Here is an 18,860-nt window from a genome sequence, read left to right on the forward strand (position 1 = left end):
AATTGACTGACTGATTTTTCAGTTGTTATCCAAGGTAAAGGTTTGAACTAAAGAATGTTTTGCTGTCTACTGTACGGAATGTCCATTTACTACTTGTCTGAGAAGGCAAGCTTTAGTCCAGCTAACAAAAGTTAAAGTCAATCTGACTAAATATTTACAAATAGCGTAACGTTATATAGGAGCTGATTTTAATCAGATTGCATACAACTTCACGATAAAATTCTGCATAAAAAATGTTTAACAAAATTCATATAAACCTGTGGGCTCCATTTATTGTCTGGGATAAAGTTAAAACGTAAATTAAAACCGTTTAGGCTATGTAAATAAACTTTAAATGATTGCATAAAAACACAACAATATATTAATACATTTAAGTTCAACATAATTTATATACATGTTGTATCTGATACTGAATATTACACGTAATAAAAATAATACCTCTGAACGACACTGCAGCATCTTCAATAATATTCTGATATTGTGAAGAATTGTGAGTTGACTTTCGCCTTCTGCGACTGTAAGATAGATATTATAACAATATTTTACCCTGGGTACAAGTGCAGATAGAATATCTGGCCCTGAAGGTAACTGTTTACAGAGATAACGAGGCCATGTAGAGTTTTTGCTGAGCCGGATATTCCGTTTTTAACCAGAGCCAGTTCTTGCTTAAAACATAGATGTAAAAATCAAAACCGCAATGAGTAAATTGCAAATTTCAATACAACACAAAATTTGCTTGAACCCATTGACAGTGTCTGGTTGGCTCAAACAAAAGTTACGGTTAAGCCTGGAAATTCAAAACGCATTGATCATTAATGAAAGCGCACAAAGATAGTTAAATGCAGTTTTAAGAAAGAAAACCATTTCAAACACTGTAAAAATATATGATTTTAAAGAAAAGTTTGATAGTTAGTTATACACTTATTAAGGTAATTTTTTACATATATCTACAACATCTGACATGGAATATTATTCAATATTTTGCTTTTAAGTTTTTTTTTGCATCGAAGTTTTAATACCTCGATTGATATTTACCAAAATTTCTGAACCATAACTTTCTTTCATATTAAGTTTTCGATAACATTATGATGACATTATAACCATACAGAACAGGAAAACGTCATATTATATTTATATTTTGCCGTACTTCCGTTCAATTTTATAATTTTCTTGAAAATGAAAGATAATAACGCACTTGAACCCAGGAAATTTGTACTACCTATCCGAAATTTCCTGTAACATTTTTTAAAAAATGAGTGGCCAGCATTTTTATATTTTAGGCAGATTTATGTTTAATCCTAAAAATCATCAAATATCAACTGTTGGTAATCACCATTATAAAATTCAATAATTTGAAATATATAGTCGATTCAGCTCAATTCGACAATAAAAGTAATGTGACATAATATCAATTTAATAAAGACTTACCTTCTCATTAAGGAAACAAACAAGGTTACTAGCAGAATCATGACGATTGAACAAATTATCAGTACAACACCAACAATCGGCAAGCTGTTATTGACTAAAAAATAATTTACCGTTTTTTATAATGAGATGACAAGTTGAAATTATTTATAATGAATACAAACATATCCAAAAGATAAATCAGCTACCATAGACTTTTAAATACTTTAAGCTTAACAATTACTGATTATTACGTAAAACTCTAACAAATTATTTTATAGATGCATGCATATATTAAAATTCATCTTTTCTATAGTGATGTTATCATTCAAAAAAAGTAATACGGCTACATGAGATTTTACCTATTGCTGCATTTGGTTTTTCGGTAATGCCGGAGCATTTGTCCAGAACACATTCACCAGATATAGCGTTACAGCAATGACACTGACCATGGCACAGTAAAGTGCAGTTTTTTCCCGAAAGGCCGTTCTTGCAAAGCGCGCAAATACCATCATCTATGTTGCATTCCATACATTTTTCAGGAGAGCATCTACTCCGGCAGTCAAATCCCCAAAACCCAGGCTTACATTTTGAGCAAAGCCCAGGGGTAGATGAAAGATCACAACTCTCGCAATTTTCTTCTAAACATTTATTTTGACACTTAGTTCCCCAATATCCTGGTTTACAATTAGATTCAGTAATGTGCAGTAATGTATCTTGTACATGTACATAAACACATTCACCTGAATGTTTTTCGCAGCTTACAATGCAATTCACTGGACATTTCTTCTCACAGGAATGTCCCCAATACCCAGCGTTACACGTTGTACAACTCCCCCAATCTTTTTTGCATTGACCGCAATTTTTTTCAATACATTTATTTTCACAAAATGTACCCCAATACCCATATTTACAAGATGAGCAAGCAAACCCTTGTCTTCTGTCACAGTACCAATTTGAACACCTCAATGTTTCACATGTTATGTTGCAATATTCGCCAGCATACCCGGCCGGACAGTTTTCACATACGCCTGACGAAATATCACATTTTTTGTCAATACAATTGTTACATTGTTTTTCACATTTTGTACCCCAGTAGCCTGCGATACACTTTTTGCAGATTCCTGTATTTACATCACACCTCTCGCAATTAGTTGGGCTACAGAGGCTAGAGCAGTTTGGCCCCCAATATTTGTCCGGGCAAAGTAAACATTTCCCGTCAGATTTATCACACATTTCACATGTTCCTGTACATTTGTTCAAACAATTTGTACCCCAAAATCCTGAAACACAGCGAGTGCATGAGCCAGAAACTTGAGAACATGTGCCAAAACAGTTCTGGCATTGTTTTTTGCACTTCGACCCGTACCATCCATAGTGACAACCATAGCAATCACCATCCCTGCCACAGTAGCCTTGTCGACACCCTGAATTGCAACGCAGTTCACAGTCCTTTCCATACCAGCCGTTTTTACAATACCTACATCTACTGAGAGGAGAAGTTGGACAAGTCTTACAGTTGATGGAACATATGTAACATTTTCCATTGAATTGATCACATTTGAAACACTTTGAAGGGCATGGTATATCACAATATTTTCCTTGAAAACCGGTCATGCATTCATAACAAAAACCGGTTATCTTGTCGCAACCGTAGGATGAACATAACGCTGGACAGGTACTCGTGCAGTTGATTCCCCATTGTCCTTTATCACAACTACTTTCTACACTTGCAACTGTCAAAAATCCATAAGGGAAAAAAAGGTATTTGTAAAAGTAATCTTTTGTCAAAAATATTAACATTTTTTCCAATGAATAGAAAAAAAAGCAACATATTTTACACATTACGGTATAAATCATTATTTTTCTATAGAAGCAAAAAATTCTTTTTAGAAAAAAAGATAAAAGCAGATATCAACATACCTGAAGGCATATACGTGTAGATTAGTAAAAGAGGTATAACTTTACAATCCATCGTATGTGTAATATTTTGTATTTTCAGTGCTTATTCCCAAATAACTGTCACAAATAGAAAACACACGACGGAAATTGATGAAGCGCGTAAAACTATAAAACATTAAAACTTTCTAATAAACAAGGATGTTTGACAAACTGCGCATTAGATATCGTCTAATGATTTGAAAATATTTCATGTAAATTGATTGAATAGACACGGTTTTTATGTCTTACTTACCGAAAATAAACTTAATGATAGTGAATTTATTAATTAAATCGTTACAAACGATATTATCATTTTGACAGAATCTTGGACCGATGAAAATTCAAAGTTAGATATTGTTAATTTTACTTGTTACAATAATTTTCGTTAATTTAGGCACACAAAAGCAAAACGAAACTTTAGAGGTTTTGTTGTGTATATTCGCAATTCTATCAAATCTTGTGTTAAGAGAGTAAAAAACTATTATGATACGATACTTGGTTAAAGTTAGATAAACTGTTCTTTTTTATTTTATTGATGATGCTTATATTGGCGGTGTTTATATATGGTCGGATGAGTCACCTATATGTAATATTATTAATGCAGATCTTTTTGATATAGTTGAACAAGATATTTTTTATTTCGAAAAATGAGGTACAGTTTTGCTTGCAGGTGATTGGAACTGTACAGTTAGAAATGAAAATGATTATATTTTATGTGATTGGGATATTCAAGCAATTGATTGAGAAAATTATGACCCCCGATATACCAATAGTACGGGCCTCATCCGATACGGTATGTAACACACGGGGTATTAAATTGCTCGATTTGTGTAAGTCAACGTATATGCGATTGGCTAACGGTAGGTTAGGTGATGACATACATATTACATACGTATACATATTATTGTCGTCAGACGTGCAGTACACTAGATTATCTCTTGTTACAAGAACAACACTTTAGTATAATACACGATTTTAGAATAAGTGAATTCAATATTTACAGCGACCATGCAATACTTTTATTTACGATTAAAGGCGCTTCATCCAGTATCGATGAAACAATACCAAACCAACAAGGATGTCGATTGTAAGGCTCAGTTTAGACGTGGTATTATAGGAATTTTACCGCGATTTAACGATATTTTAAATAGCACTGTTGCCAATTCTATTGAAATAGAGCAAATGGTTCTTGATTTTTCACATTTAGTTTCCGATGTAGCAGATCCATTATTAAAGTATATTTTAGTAATGGTAACAACCGTTCATATCCAGGGAGCAAATGGTTTGATTCTGAGTGCGCGTAGGCAAAACGTATATATAAAGATGCATTAGCTATATTTAATAATAATAAATCGACTGAATCTAGGTTTTCACTTTGCAATAAAAAGAAATCTAATAAAAAAATTGATACGTAAAAAGAAACGCGCATATAAAATTAAAATGGCAGATGAAATTACCCGTCTGAAAAACAGTAAACCTAAAGATTTTTGGAACCATTTTAAAAACAAGCGAGATACTACTGATTCACACATTCCTATTCATGATTTCCGCGATTATTTTAAAGGGATTTTTTTCTGATATTCAAAGCACATTTAACGAACAAAATGAAAATTTCAATAGCAACAGTGATTTCAATATCAATAATGCAACTTTCGAGGAACTAAATACTCCTATTACTTGTAATGAGGTACTGTCAGCAATTAAACGTCTTAAAAGTAGCAAATCATCTTACCCAAGCGATAATTTGTTAAACGAATATTTTATCTCTACGGCAGATATACTCGCTGGGCATATTACAGATTTATTCAATAAGATTTTTGATTCTGGTCACTTTCCCGAAATTTGGTCTCAAGGTTTTATACATTACATGAAAATGTCCAAAAAATATCCCGAATAGTTATCGTGGAATAACTCTCATTAGTAATTTTGGAAAACTTTTTACTTCTGTTCTTACTAGAAGAGTTGAAAAATGGTTTGATTATAACAATTTTTTATCAGATGCACAGTTTGGCTTCCGTAGGGGTAGTAGTACAACTTGATAGAACATGTTTTAACACAAAAAATGCGACTGTCATGAGCTTTTTTAGATCTCACTAAAGCATTGGACTTCTTTATAGAAACGCTTTATGGTTTAAATTGTTTAACATGGGTTTTGATGGAAAAAAATTGAAAATGTTCCAGGCTATGTATACTGTTGTTAAATCATGTATTAAGTATTGCAACACATTCTCAGACTTTTTTGAAATTTCAATTGGTCTTCGTCAAGGCTTAAATAATTCTCCGGTTATGTTTGCACTTTTTTCAGAGGACTTAGAACTATATTTACAAAACAAAACAGAATAAATTGTGGTTTGTCAATTTTTGAACTTTGTATCATTATTTTACTCTTTGCTGATGATATGGTGTTAGTAGGACATTCTATAGAAGATTTGCAATCCAGTCTAAACTTATTATATGGATATTGTACATACTGGGGGTTACAAGTTAATACTTCAAAAACAAAAGTCGTTATATTTAGAAAAAGGGGCCCCTTGAGACAGAACGAAAAGCTTTTTTATAATAATGAACAATTAGACATAGTTAATGATTTCAACTATTTAGGAGTAGTTTTAAATTATACGGGTACATTTGTTTTACATAATCAATATATTATTGGAAAAGCCTTAAAAGCATGTAACGTTCTACAAAGTAATATTAATAAGGTAGAATTATCACCATATATTTCTTTACAATTATTTGATTCTTTTGTTGGCTCTATTCTGAATTTGCATGTCCTGTATGGGTATTTTCTTAGTCAAAAGATATTGAAAGTGTACATCTCAAATTTTGCAAATATATTTTAGGCGTTAAGAAAAGTTCCAGCAATAGTGCTGTATACGGAGAATTAGGAAGATACCCTTTTTATATAGAGAATAACATGCTACTGTCTTTTGCGAGGCTGATATGGGCTAGAAAGGGCGAGGCTTGTCGAGCCTGATAAAATTGATATCAAAAGACAGTAGCATGTTTTTCTATTTATCATGTATTACATAATAACTGTCAAAATAACAAAATAATCTACTTTTAAAAAGCGAATTTCGTTAAAAAGGGGGATTTTTGTTCAAAGAAATAGTTCTTGAAAACAAATTCCTCCGCCCCTGAAACTTAGAATTTGTAAATGGCGGCCATTTTTTCGTTCGACTCGGATAAAAGATGCAACAGAATGTAGGCCTTATACGATAAAATTCTTACCTTTAATTTAAACATCGATCCAAAAATCCATTTAGAATCACATAAACTAAACTTTACTGCAATATGTGTCATGACTTGTCAAATTCAAAAGTTCATCAAAGAAAAGTCAGATCGGCAATCAACACAAGCTACACAAACATGCGTCTTATTTTTTAAACAAAACAGTTTGTTCACTTATTAAATAATAATCCGGCGAAATAAAGTAAACATTTACAAGTTCTCAAAGAAAATCGTCCAGCCTGTTTTAAGGCTCCCACGGTTACACGTTTAAACGGATTCGTTTCGATTTTCATTCGTAAACGTTTATGATATTTTTACCGTTTAACCGAAAATTAACAAATGAACATATTGTCTTTCAAAATATCTTTATCATTTCCTGTAATCATGGATTTTATCAATTCTTATTGGTTTATTCCAAGGTCAAAAACGGAAAATGGGTGTTTACAACCTTCCGCACAGCATTGCCGTGCAATAATCGCTCGTGGCATAATACATTTTTTTGTAAAGTTGATTTTCCTTTAATCTTTCAAAATAGAGAAATGGGGATACATTGCAGTAAATGTGTGCCGACACAATCGTGATGAGCCCTGAACATTATTTATTTGTTTATTTGTTCATGTATTAAAAATAGAAAGTAAGTCAGCATCTGGCAACTCGAATACATTGTGTAGTATAGTACATAGAAGTACCACCGTTTAAACAGTATCGTTTCAGTTCTTAAAAATCGTGTAAACGTTTACAAAAAAATGTAAACGTGGGAGCCTTAGCCTGTTTGTTATGATTACATGTATAGTATGACGTGAACATCAATGATGTCATTTGCAATATAAATTATGACGTCACTTCATTTAGTTGGTGCTAAAACTATTCGCTATCTAATTTATTCGTAATTGAAATCGAAATAATTAATAAATGAATATCGCATCTTGATTCAAGACTTGTAAGGGTATGAGATTACATTGTAGAATTCACATGCTGATGAAAATAAGAATATAAGCAATTGAAAAAAATGGGCGGGGCTTATTTTTGATATCAGGTTACTGACCTGATATCAAAAATAATTATCAGGCAAGTGTTATCGAGCAGTTACCATGATAGCAGTTGCATGATAAATAAACAGAAATGTTCAAATGATAAAATATTGGATACAAATACTAGCAGCTAATTGAATACACAACATTACTTCAAACGTTAGTCGTACATTCGACAGATGTGCAAGTGAGAAGCCATGGGATATCAGAACGTTTTAACAAGATGTTGCTCAAGATGTTTGCGACCAGTAAGGTAGTCAAAAAGCAAATTGGAAAGCTCATGTGCCTACATTTGTCGATGTCTATAATGACAAGCATCTAGAAAGTACGGAGTTCCCTCTTTACGTTCTGAATGTCAAATAACATCCCAAAATGAAGGCTTCAGTGTTGTTATATTTTCTGGTCCTTCGGGATCATTGATGCCAACACTATAAAGTGTTGAGAATTGAGTACCGCTCAAGCCGGTGCTAGGGGGCGTGAGGGATGTTGCATTTATTCATTATCCCTCATGTACAGACTCAATCAAACCGAATTTTCAGAATTTAGTAATAACTCTGATCTTCTTTCAAAGTTTCATTTTATTTCATTTCGCCGAGTGTTTTCTCGTTTGTGGTACATACATTATTATTCGAGGCCGGCGTGTGATATGGTATACATAAGATAAATGTGAAAAATTGGCCTGTGTGTTTGACGTCATAAGGCCAAAACAAAATGATTTTGAGATTCTGGTAACATGCTGAAAATAATAGGGTAGATAGGTCGGAAAAACATTTTTTTAATTAGTATTTTATTAAAATTTAACTGTATGTGCACATACATGATACTCCACTTTTTGCAATAAAATGTTCTAGGTTAGATGCGGAAGTACAGGGTCGGTCAGGCTACTGAAACCACCAGATCATTTTGTTTGGGTCTTATCTTGCGTGAATGAGTCTCGCGAGAATTTTTTTTAAACATGAACGAATATCAGTATATAATTAAGTTATATAACTATTTGAAAACAAATACGTGATGAAATAATTTAAAATGAAAACGAAATGCTTTTATTTAGACAGGTGACTAAAGTTCTCGCTAAAGAAAAACAACATCCAATAAAAATGCGTTATTTACACCACGTGGTTTACACACGCATCGGGGTTTGCCTAAAATACAAAAGTGACTTTTTGGACGAAAGTGAGCTAAAGTGACTTTTGAAAATATGAATTAGGGCGTTTTAATGGAATTTTACAATAAAATTGCAGTTTGCAGACGAATAATATCAGAAACCTATTATAGTTATTATAAAAAATAATCATAATATTGATCTAATCGCCATTTATTTGAATACTAAAATTAATTGTAAGACAATATTACCTCTGTATGACACTGTAGCATATTCAATATTCTGATGTTGTGAAGAATTGTTAGTTGACCTTCGCCTTCTGCGGCTGTAAGATAAATATCATAACAATATTTTACCCTGGATGCAAGTACAAACGGAATATCTGGCCCCGAAGTTAACAGTTACTGTTTAAACAGATCACGAGGCTGTGTAGAGCTTGTGCTGAAAAAATTACCCTAGAGCCGGATATTCCCGTCTTAAACTAAAGTCAGTTTTTTGTTGCTTACAACATACATGTATACATCATATTCGAAAGAAAGAAATTACGAAAACCAATACATATATTTGACATTTTATTCTTGTTTTCACGAGTTTTTGGACTTTCCTAATCAATTGTCTCTCTTGATTTAACTGGGTTACTAGCTGTATATGTAGAATCGCATTCACGGCCCTTACTACGAGGGCTGTCCAAAAAGTTCGTGCACTGCAGTTATTGTCGTGGGAGTTATTGATAGAAAAACATTAATTATATATCACTTGAAGGGGAGATCTGTCTCAATAGAGAAAACAACAGAAAAAAACGTTCAACCGGCATGTCGTGAAAACGAATCGTCATATAGTTACCACGGTAACGTAATACCGGCGCACGACAAACAATTGGGTTAGTTCATTACTTTGATGCATCACGCTATTCTTTAAACACTACATATAAACGTTAAAATTCAGGGAAAAGTATGTGTACGTATTCCTACCGTCACTAGAAAATTTGACGTCATTTGCCCTATTGTAACGGTCGTAAACAAACATTTGTGTCAGGTCGTCAATATTGTAATTACGTGAACATGTCAGTCGCTAAATGTCTGGAAATACGAACGATCATTAAATTTTGTGCAAATATTGGTAAAACACAAACATATACCTACAAAGAACTTAAAAGGGCAAGCGGGGACAAGATCGGTGTTACGAAGACTGGGTTTTTAATGGCACAAACGCTGTGTAGAAGGGCGAGAGTCGGTAGACGATGACAACCGTTCAGGCAGACGTCCGTCCGTAATGCCGGACTATGTGACGAGGGTTGTCCAATATATTCGTTCACTGGTGGGATATGTTACAATCATGTCCGTTGCATAAGAACAAAAAAAAACTACAAAATACTTTGCATCAATCATTCCTCTTTTGACAGTAAAACAAATTATAACATAAAAAGCAAATGCCACTTTACAATCAACAAACAATTAATACAATTACAGTAATGAACTTACCCAATTTTTGTCGTGCGCCGGTATTACGTTACTAAGGTAACTTATTGACCATTCTTTTACACGACACGGCGGTTAACCGGCTTTTTCATTTGTTTTCTTATTTGAGACAGATTTCCCCTTCAATTGATATATAATTTATTTGATTTTATTAAAAACTCTCACGACAATAACTGCAGTGCACGAATTTTTTGGACAACCCTCGTATTTCATACTTTAAGGGACATCTTTCTAAGAGTTTGTGTGTCCCTTCTATAGGAGGGGGCATTTAAATTTATCCTTGTCCCTCCTGTCGTCCGTAGCGCAAAAAGTATTTGACCTAGACCATGTAACTTTATAGGAATATTGGTCAGCATCTGTTGTTATGAACCTGGGTGTTTGTGTGTGGATTTATTCAATATGTGTAGAGTTATTGCCCTTGACTTAGTAAAAATTTGCAATTTTAACTTGTGTCGTGTATATCTCGAAACGTGTTAAACGTAGAGTAATAATGTTTTACAGAAATGTTGATTGGCATGTAGGTTGTTGTGCACCTGGGGGCTTGATTGTCCTTGACTTAGTAAAAACATTGCAAAATGTAGTGTTCATTGTACCTAATATGCATGAGTTAGAATCAACCATCTTTACAGGAATGATGATCACCATCACTCTGAAGCTGTGAACCTGGGGTTTTCCATGTGCATTGTTTAGTTTTATTAGAGTTATTGCCCTTGATTTAGTATAGATTATAGATTTGTTCGTGCATAGCTCAATTAGTATTTGACCTGTAGTCCTAAAAGTATACAAGAATGTTGGTCAGCATGTGTAGTTGTGTACGTTGGAGTTTTTTTGTTGATTTATTGTAGAGTTTTTGTCATTGACTTAGTAAAAGATTTTGAGTTTTCAACTTGTGTCAGGTGTAGCCAAAACATTTGACCTAGAGTCAGTAGATTCACAAAACAGTGGAATTTGGGGGCACTCGTGTCCTATGGACACATTTCTAGTTCTGACATGTTTTGTAAAAAACAATGCATTCGTGATGGTTTTTGTGTCTTTGACAACTTCATCTACAGATTGCTTTGCTGCAATGTCTACTTTTACAGCTGACATAATGTTTTATTTCTTTTTAATATCCATTTTTGCAACATTTCTTTGTTGTTTCTTGATGAAACGTCCGAGCAGATTGTTCAATATTACATGTAATTAAGTGGCGATGAATGGCAGCATTGGCCTGTCTGTCTGGAAAGTTAAACAAATGGAACCAAAACATTGGCAATGTTTTAAAACAACTTCAGCTTTGCAAACCTAAAAGGAATTGAACATATTCATAAAGGTTCACATATGACTGGCAAGTAGGCCGTTTGCTGTGAGAAAGTTTTCTAGGTAGCCACAGCATACTTTTGAAATATAAAGCCAAATTTAATTGGCCTTTTCTGCAACAGACACATCTTCAAACCAGCGTGTAGCACATCATTTCAATCCAAAACAGAGCAATCCTCTCGTTGTTGTGTCTTCGCCTCGAAACGCGAAGGTCGAAATAACGAAAATACGGCAGATTTTCGTGTTCTCGTGATTTCGCCCCCGAAACGCGAAAGTCGCAGAAACCACAATAACATTGTAGGTTTTCATGTCTTTGCCTTTCGACTTTTTTGGTCGAAGACACGAAAACACGAAATGGCAGAAATCAGCCACCATAAGTGGAGTAGGAGCTCGTTCAATGAACTGGTTAACATCATTCTATGCGCTTGCGGCACAACTGCATTCTGATGAAGCTTCTTCTACAGTTACTATAAAGCTATATAATACATGCAGCCTGAAATTATGCCTCCCCCATAGGTAATTAACTAAGGGGAAACAAACCAGTAAACAGATCAGAAGGCAAAGAACGCTTAAACCCCTGTCAGTTTCTTCCTTAATAAGTTAGTTACTGTAAATGACAAAAACATATTCAAAATCTTCAGGCATAAGCATATTTTTATGGGAAACGGAATTATGGGAAAATAAAAATTTATTTTGACTTTAACCTGTTCACTCACCAAATACCCTTGGATGGACATAACGCCACTTTAAATACAAAATGGGTGTGCAGTACTTATTTCAATATGAAAAGTTTGGAATAATAGACAGGTCCTCTCCGATTGTGGTTTAAATTACAGGAAAACCTTCGGTCGAGCCAGTACATTCAAAACGCATTGATGTTTACTGCAAAACTAATTTTGTAATTTGTCGACCGTTTGAGAACAAATGATTTTGTTAACAATTAAGGTGTTAAAAGTGAATTAAAAACAGTTTAAATCAAGAAAGAAGACATTTATTAGATATATACTATGCTCATCTTTCAGTAAAATAATTTTATCGCAGATATATTTCAAAATCTACGACATTCTTACTGAATATGTCTAATTTGAATAAAAGAATTTAAAAACTATGTATGTGAAGCTGCATTCCCTATTATAGGTCAATTCAATTTGGTCCTTTGTTTAGAGAAATGTCATTCTTTTAAAGGCCTATTATGTTCCAGAAATGATTATATTGTCATTTCTCAAAAGCTTTTTTTATTTTTTGGTGTCATGTCATAGATAAATAACGAAACTTTTTGATTATTTATCTTAACTATAATTTGCTTGAGTTGCTGTATTGCAATTAGTATTGTTATAAAGTGATTAAGTACATGTATTTTTATAGAAGTTAAAATACCACTTTGTTTACATTTTACTACCTTTATGTAAATTGTTTCACATTCAATGGTACATTTCTTTAATAAGCATATAGCATGCCTCCAAAATCATTATTTAAAAGTTTACTCATGTTTGCACATTCTGAAGAAAAAAAAGAAAAATGTCTCGTTTCTAATGTGTTATTACCGTTAACGACACTACCTTCTATACTTTGTACATTTTAAAACAACTCAAAACATGTTTAATTAGTTTATATTTTCAAAAGAGACAGAAAGTGCAGCACATTTTCAATAGTTTCAAATATAAAAATTGAGTATAATATATTTTTAACATAAACATCATATAGCCCACTATTTATACAGGACAAAGGCATGTTTTCAAATATTTTGCTATTAATTATGTGCATCGAAGCGGGTAGTCGAAAGTTTTATACCTGAGTAAACCCGATTTATATTCACCAGCAATACCGAACTGTAACTTCCTTCTCGATAATATTAAATTGGCATGGATGCCCATCTAATGGTATATAGTGAGTGAACAGATGAAAGTCAAAATAAGTTTACATTTTGCCATTATTTGCGCTTTCAATTTTATAAAAAAAATTCCATGATCGATACGTAACTCACTTGGCCCATGGGAATTTTCTATTGATACTTATCGAAAATTCCATTGTAACGCTAAATTTATAAAAAAATGTCTTTTTATATTTAGGCAGATCCGTAAACATATTCCAATATCACCTGTCGGTCAATCACCATTATAACAGTCAATATTTTGAAATATATAGTCAATTCAACTCAACTTGACATTACAAAAATGATCATAATGTCACCTTCATTAAAGGTATACCATGGTCATCTTTGTGTAAAATATTTATATTGCAAAAGTTTTTGAAAAATATGAAATTCTTACTTAATATGTTTTATCTAAATAAAAGAACGTAGAAACTATGAATGGGCATGTTCGTCCCTTATTATTGGTCCAGTAAAGCTGGTTCTTTCTTTGAAAACTGCCAGTTTTCTATGACACTATGTATTTATAATATGTCCAATTGTAGTGTGTAGGATCTAATTTGTGGGAATTCAAAACATGTTTACTTTATACTTACAAAAAGTCTGTGTAGCAAATTATCAAAATGTAATCAAAAGTGTGCATAGTATGTTTTTAAGACTTACCTTCTAATAAAGGAAATAATCAAGATTATCACCAAAAGCATGACGATTGAACTAACAATCAGTATCATACCAATAATCAGCAAGATGTCAATGTCTAAAATAAAATAAAGCCAGTTATAAATTTTGCGTACTTCATAAGATGACAAGACAAAATTATCTATGAGAAATGAAAGAAATATTCCAACAGATGAATCAGCTTTGAAACACTTAGCTTAACAATTACAGTCTTAACGTAACAATTATTACACAAATGTTAACATGTTTGTACATGAATGCATATATTAAAAAATTCATTCTATTAAAATATAATCATGTTATTCCAACAAGATAACTTAAACGGGCTATATGAGGATTTTTACCTAATGTTTTTACTGCAATTTTTGGTTGTTTTCGGTTTAAACCCTAAGCATATCTCCAGAACACAGTAACCAACAATAGCGTCACCAGCAACGGACACTGATTTCAGGGGCCAAGTAAGCTGCTCATTTTTTCCCCAAAATCCGTGCCTTGCAAAGCGTACAGTGGCCATAATTTACCGTTGCATCCAACATTTGGGAGGAGGATGTATATTGTTGATGTTTTAAATTATGGCTTTGTGAAATTTGCCTAAAAGAAATATTTTTAAAAGCTAAAGAAGCAAAACAAAAAACAATTTTTGTCCCGGAAAAAAAGCAGATATAACCTACCTGTAGGCCAGATACAAGTAGAAAATAACAAAGATAATTGCTGTTTACAATCCTCGTCACTTGACATTTTTGTATTTTCAGTGTATGTACTTAAATAGTTTCACAAATAAGTAAACACCGGATCCAGTTGTTTAAACTTTTAAAAATTCTCCAATAAACAAGATGTTTGAGCAAACTACGCATGAAGTTTCGTCAAATATTCAAAAAATTTTACCAGGGTAAAAATGAACGAAAATGGCTGTAAAACTATCAATAGGACTAGTTTGGTTTAATAAACATTCATATTTTAATGATAAACATGTGCAGAATAAGTGAATTTTAATCTTGCTGAATTTCATTGATATTTCTTTGAAAGTATTAAATCTTCGGAGTGGTAAACGTATTTTGACTTAAAAATACTTGCCCCTAACGCTGAGGCGTTCGAATCCCGCCAGAAATTTGTTCTAGTATAGTGGTCTGTTCTGCCTAAAAATTAGCTCAGAGGAGTATGCGAGGTCCTCCACATGTTTAAGCTGGAAAGTCACCATTTGTCCTTGTGTTTGTGCGTCTTAACACTCAATCCAATAATTATATATCAGAGGTTCATGTGTTAAGTTTTCCATTAAGCCATCAATGCCAATGTAAGCATGAGAAGATATATAACAAAACGAAATATAAATGTACTAAACTACCGGTATTTAGGAAAAGAATCGACATATCAAAATGTGACCATAACGGTATATTTTTGCTTCAACTTTTTAAAGTAACTCGGATTGGCAAATATAATATTAAGATTAAACGTAGAGTATAAATCAATGATAAAATAGAACATGAAGTAAGAAAAAGAAATAACGGAATTAAGAAAAACTATGAATGAATTTAAATGTACTGAGATGGATTTAGACACAGATATTGTAATCGCATTCATCATTGGTCCACCTGGGTTTTAAGTAAATTGATATTCCGGTAAGTTGAAAAGGCCAAAACCATTTCCGAGACCCCTAGTGTTTACGTGTGCCATTGGAAATCATCTTATTCTTTATCATGGATTCCCTTACAGAAACTCCAACACATTCATCAAAATTCGTGGAATATTTGAGAGGTTGTTTGATGATTGAACACCATCCCGGGTTAGAAAGCCCAAAACTTTTAAACAATGGTATTGTGAAATATTAAATAGAATTTTACAAAATAATCGCAGTTTGCAGACAATAATATAGAAACCTAATTAATAAGTTATTATTCAAAAATTGAATCATAGTATTGATTAATGGCCATTTTTTTTGCATAATTTCTAAACACAAGTTTGAGTTTTTTTCTCAATTGAAAACGAAGGATTTATAATATATCAAAAAGTTTTTTAAATTGGTAAGTCATGTTAATATTGCAGTTTGTAGACCGTAAATTATCAGAAAAGAAATTAGTAATATTGTATTGTCAAAAATAATCGATTATGGTGATTTATACCCCATTCATTTGCATGATTTTTATATTCAAGCTCAGCGATGTTTTTCTTTGCTCACACTGAAAAGTACATTTGACTTTAAAAAATATTAAATATAGTATTTTTAATTTGAAAATTTATAATAATTTTTTGGGGCAGTTTGTAGACGTATTTTTCATAAATGATTGATACTTTTTCCCCCAAAATAATCACTATGATGATTTAATTAATATCAAATTATTTGCATAATTTTTATACTGTATACTAGTTCAGAGATATTCCTTTCGCTCACAGAGAACAATACGAAAGTGATTTATTCGGACGACTGTGAGCGAGAAGAAATGAAAGTGAAAATATTAAATGTAGCGTGTAAATTGAATTTGCAGTTTGTAGACGTATATTATGAATACAAAATTTATTTTGGTTGATTTTTTTTAAATCATTAAGATGATTTAATCTTTATTTATTTGCATAATGTTTATACATTAGCTGAGACATCTATCTTCCTTTCGCTCATTGTGAACATGACGAAAGTGACTTATTGAATATCAAATATAGCATTTAAATAGACTTTAATATTAATATTGCAGTTTGAAGAAAGTACAGTATAAATACGTTACTTTTATTTATTTTGTATAAATATTAATGTATCATAAAGATCGTTATGTCCCGATTTTCAGAGAAAACATATACTTTAGTCCGAGCACGATAAACAGAATTTTCGTCGGTTCTAAAAAAAACAAGCACAGTCCATTAAAAGATTAATGCAGTTAACATAATAGGTTAACTGCAAGTGATTAACAAAATAATTCATTAAAAGTTTTACAAAATCTATCTTATGAGATATTATTTTCGTTTGACTCAACAGCACAGTAAATAAGACCGCTTATTTAATAATATAAAGTAAATTTCAGCTGGTGGGTTGAAACCCTGGTGGAAACTGTATCATTTTTATTAATCCTTTTCATTCTTTTTTATTTCTTAAATTCTAGTACTTTTTAATTGCTGCAAAAATGAAATTTGATTACGCATATGAACATAAAGATACTGTATTTTTGTCTCTCTTAAAATATTCATACATTTATGATAAGAAATTAAAAGTTATATAATAAGAAATCCGAGGGACGGATATTCTGATCCGGACCGCAAACATGTATATCAGATATCTTTCTTGCATATTCTACCATATTCTATTATGTTTTAAACTCTTAAACTTAAAAAAAAAATTATAATCAAATTTATGTCATTACACTCTAACTATTTTCTTACAACAGCGTATGAAATTACAACTTCATTCATAACGACAATTACGTCATCCAAAGCGTGCCATTGTACAGCACGCGACTCATCTGGCACCACAAACCAGATTATTTCCGGCATGGGTAAAACTAACGGAAACGCCAGTCTGATATGCAAGAAACTGGAATAAATTAGATGAAGATACATGTACTTCGATTATGTAGTTTGCACATAAAGTACGAAATATAAAACGATGTATGTTGTTTTAAACCTACCCTTCTGCCATGCAGTAGGTTCCTTCTGAACTAAGAGCTCTACCGATTGAGCTATTGCGACATTTGTTACTTACTTTTACAATTATCAGTCAAACGTTCAATCAATAGGATGTGCAACAATTAATTTACCTATATTGTATTAACATGGACTGTTCCCTACTATAAATAAATATGAAAAAACTTCTGTTTATCGTGCTCGGATTATAGTATTTCAAAACATATTATCACAATTCAACAACATTGACATTATATACGTATTTCAAACTTTTTAATTTAGTATTTGAAAAAGGTGTTATACCAGAAATGTGGACTATTGGGATAATAAATCCAATATATAAAAACAAAGGTGATGCTAGTAAACCTGAAAATTATAGACCTATAACACTTCTAAGCTGTTTGGGAAAACTTTTTACCAGTATAATAAATAATAGGCTTACTACTTATGCAGATGAAAATAATATAATAAATAATAGTCAAGCAGGTTTTAGAAGGGGTTTTCAACCACAGACCAAATTTTTGTATTACATCATTTAATCAATTACGTTAATAACAGTAAAAATAAATTATTCTGTGCTTTTATCGATCTCAAACAAGCCTTTGATGCAGTCTGGAGAAATGGTCTTTGGCAAAAACTCTTTAATCTTAATATAACAGGAAAATGTTTAAATCTCATTAAAAACATGTACGATAACATTAAATCGTGTGTCAGAGTTAACTTTGAAGTTTCAAATTTTTTTCCCTAGTAACATAGGCATACGTCAAGGAGAGAATTGTCCCCTCTACTTTTTTCAATGTTTTTTGAATGACCTTAGCGATTACTTTGCAAATAGTAATGACACTATGGGAATCACGGTACAAAATGACCAAAACGCAGACGAAATTCGTGATTTTTTTAAAGATATTTATATTACTTTACGCTGATGACACTGTTATTTTATCTGAATCGGTTGAAGATTTTCAAAAAATCATTACATTTGTATGAAAACTATTGTAAAACATGGAAACTTACTGTATATACATCTAAATCTAAAAATCGTAGTATTTTCTAAAGGACGAAACAAAACTATAATTTTATCTTGAACAACGAAAGATTAGAGGTAGTTACGGAGTACAATTATCTAGGAGTTTTATTTGTAAAAGTGGATCATATACTAAAACTAAAAAGCATATAGCATTACAAGCTACTAGAGCAATGTATAGTTTAATAAGAAACTCAAA

General features: G+C 32.1%; 2 protein-coding genes across 3 annotated transcripts in view; one reads left to right on the forward strand and one right to left on the reverse strand.

Moving 5' to 3' along the window:
* Positions 1–3,566, reverse strand: part of LOC132741019 (multiple epidermal growth factor-like domains protein 11) — a 54,242-nt gene extending 50,676 nt beyond the window's left edge. Inside the window, exons 1-4 of one of the 2 annotated variants that reach the window (XM_060729097.1) lie at positions 3,328–3,560; positions 1,767–3,140; positions 1,429–1,522; positions 439–515 (exon numbers count right to left, since the gene is read on the reverse strand). In XM_060729097.1, the coding sequence (XP_060585080.1) occupies positions 439–515; positions 1,429–1,522; positions 1,767–3,140; positions 3,328–3,379 (1,597 nt within the window). In that variant the 5' untranslated portion in view covers positions 3,380–3,560. Of the gene's footprint in view, positions 1–438; positions 516–1,428; positions 1,523–1,766; positions 3,141–3,327 lie in introns of both variants that reach the window. The other variant, XM_060729096.1, reaches the window with a different exon arrangement.
* LOC132741004 (uncharacterized) overlaps positions 1–18,860 on the forward strand; it is a 152,264-nt gene that overhangs the window by 84,821 nt on the left and 48,583 nt on the right. The gene's annotated exons all lie outside the window — the stretch shown is intronic.

Source organism: Ruditapes philippinarum, unplaced genomic scaffold (genome assembly GCF_026571515.1).
Source record: "Ruditapes philippinarum isolate M1 unplaced genomic scaffold, ASM2657151v2 ctg204_1_1_1_1, whole genome shotgun sequence".
Classification (NCBI taxonomy): domain Eukaryota; kingdom Metazoa; phylum Mollusca; class Bivalvia; order Venerida; family Veneridae; genus Ruditapes; species Ruditapes philippinarum.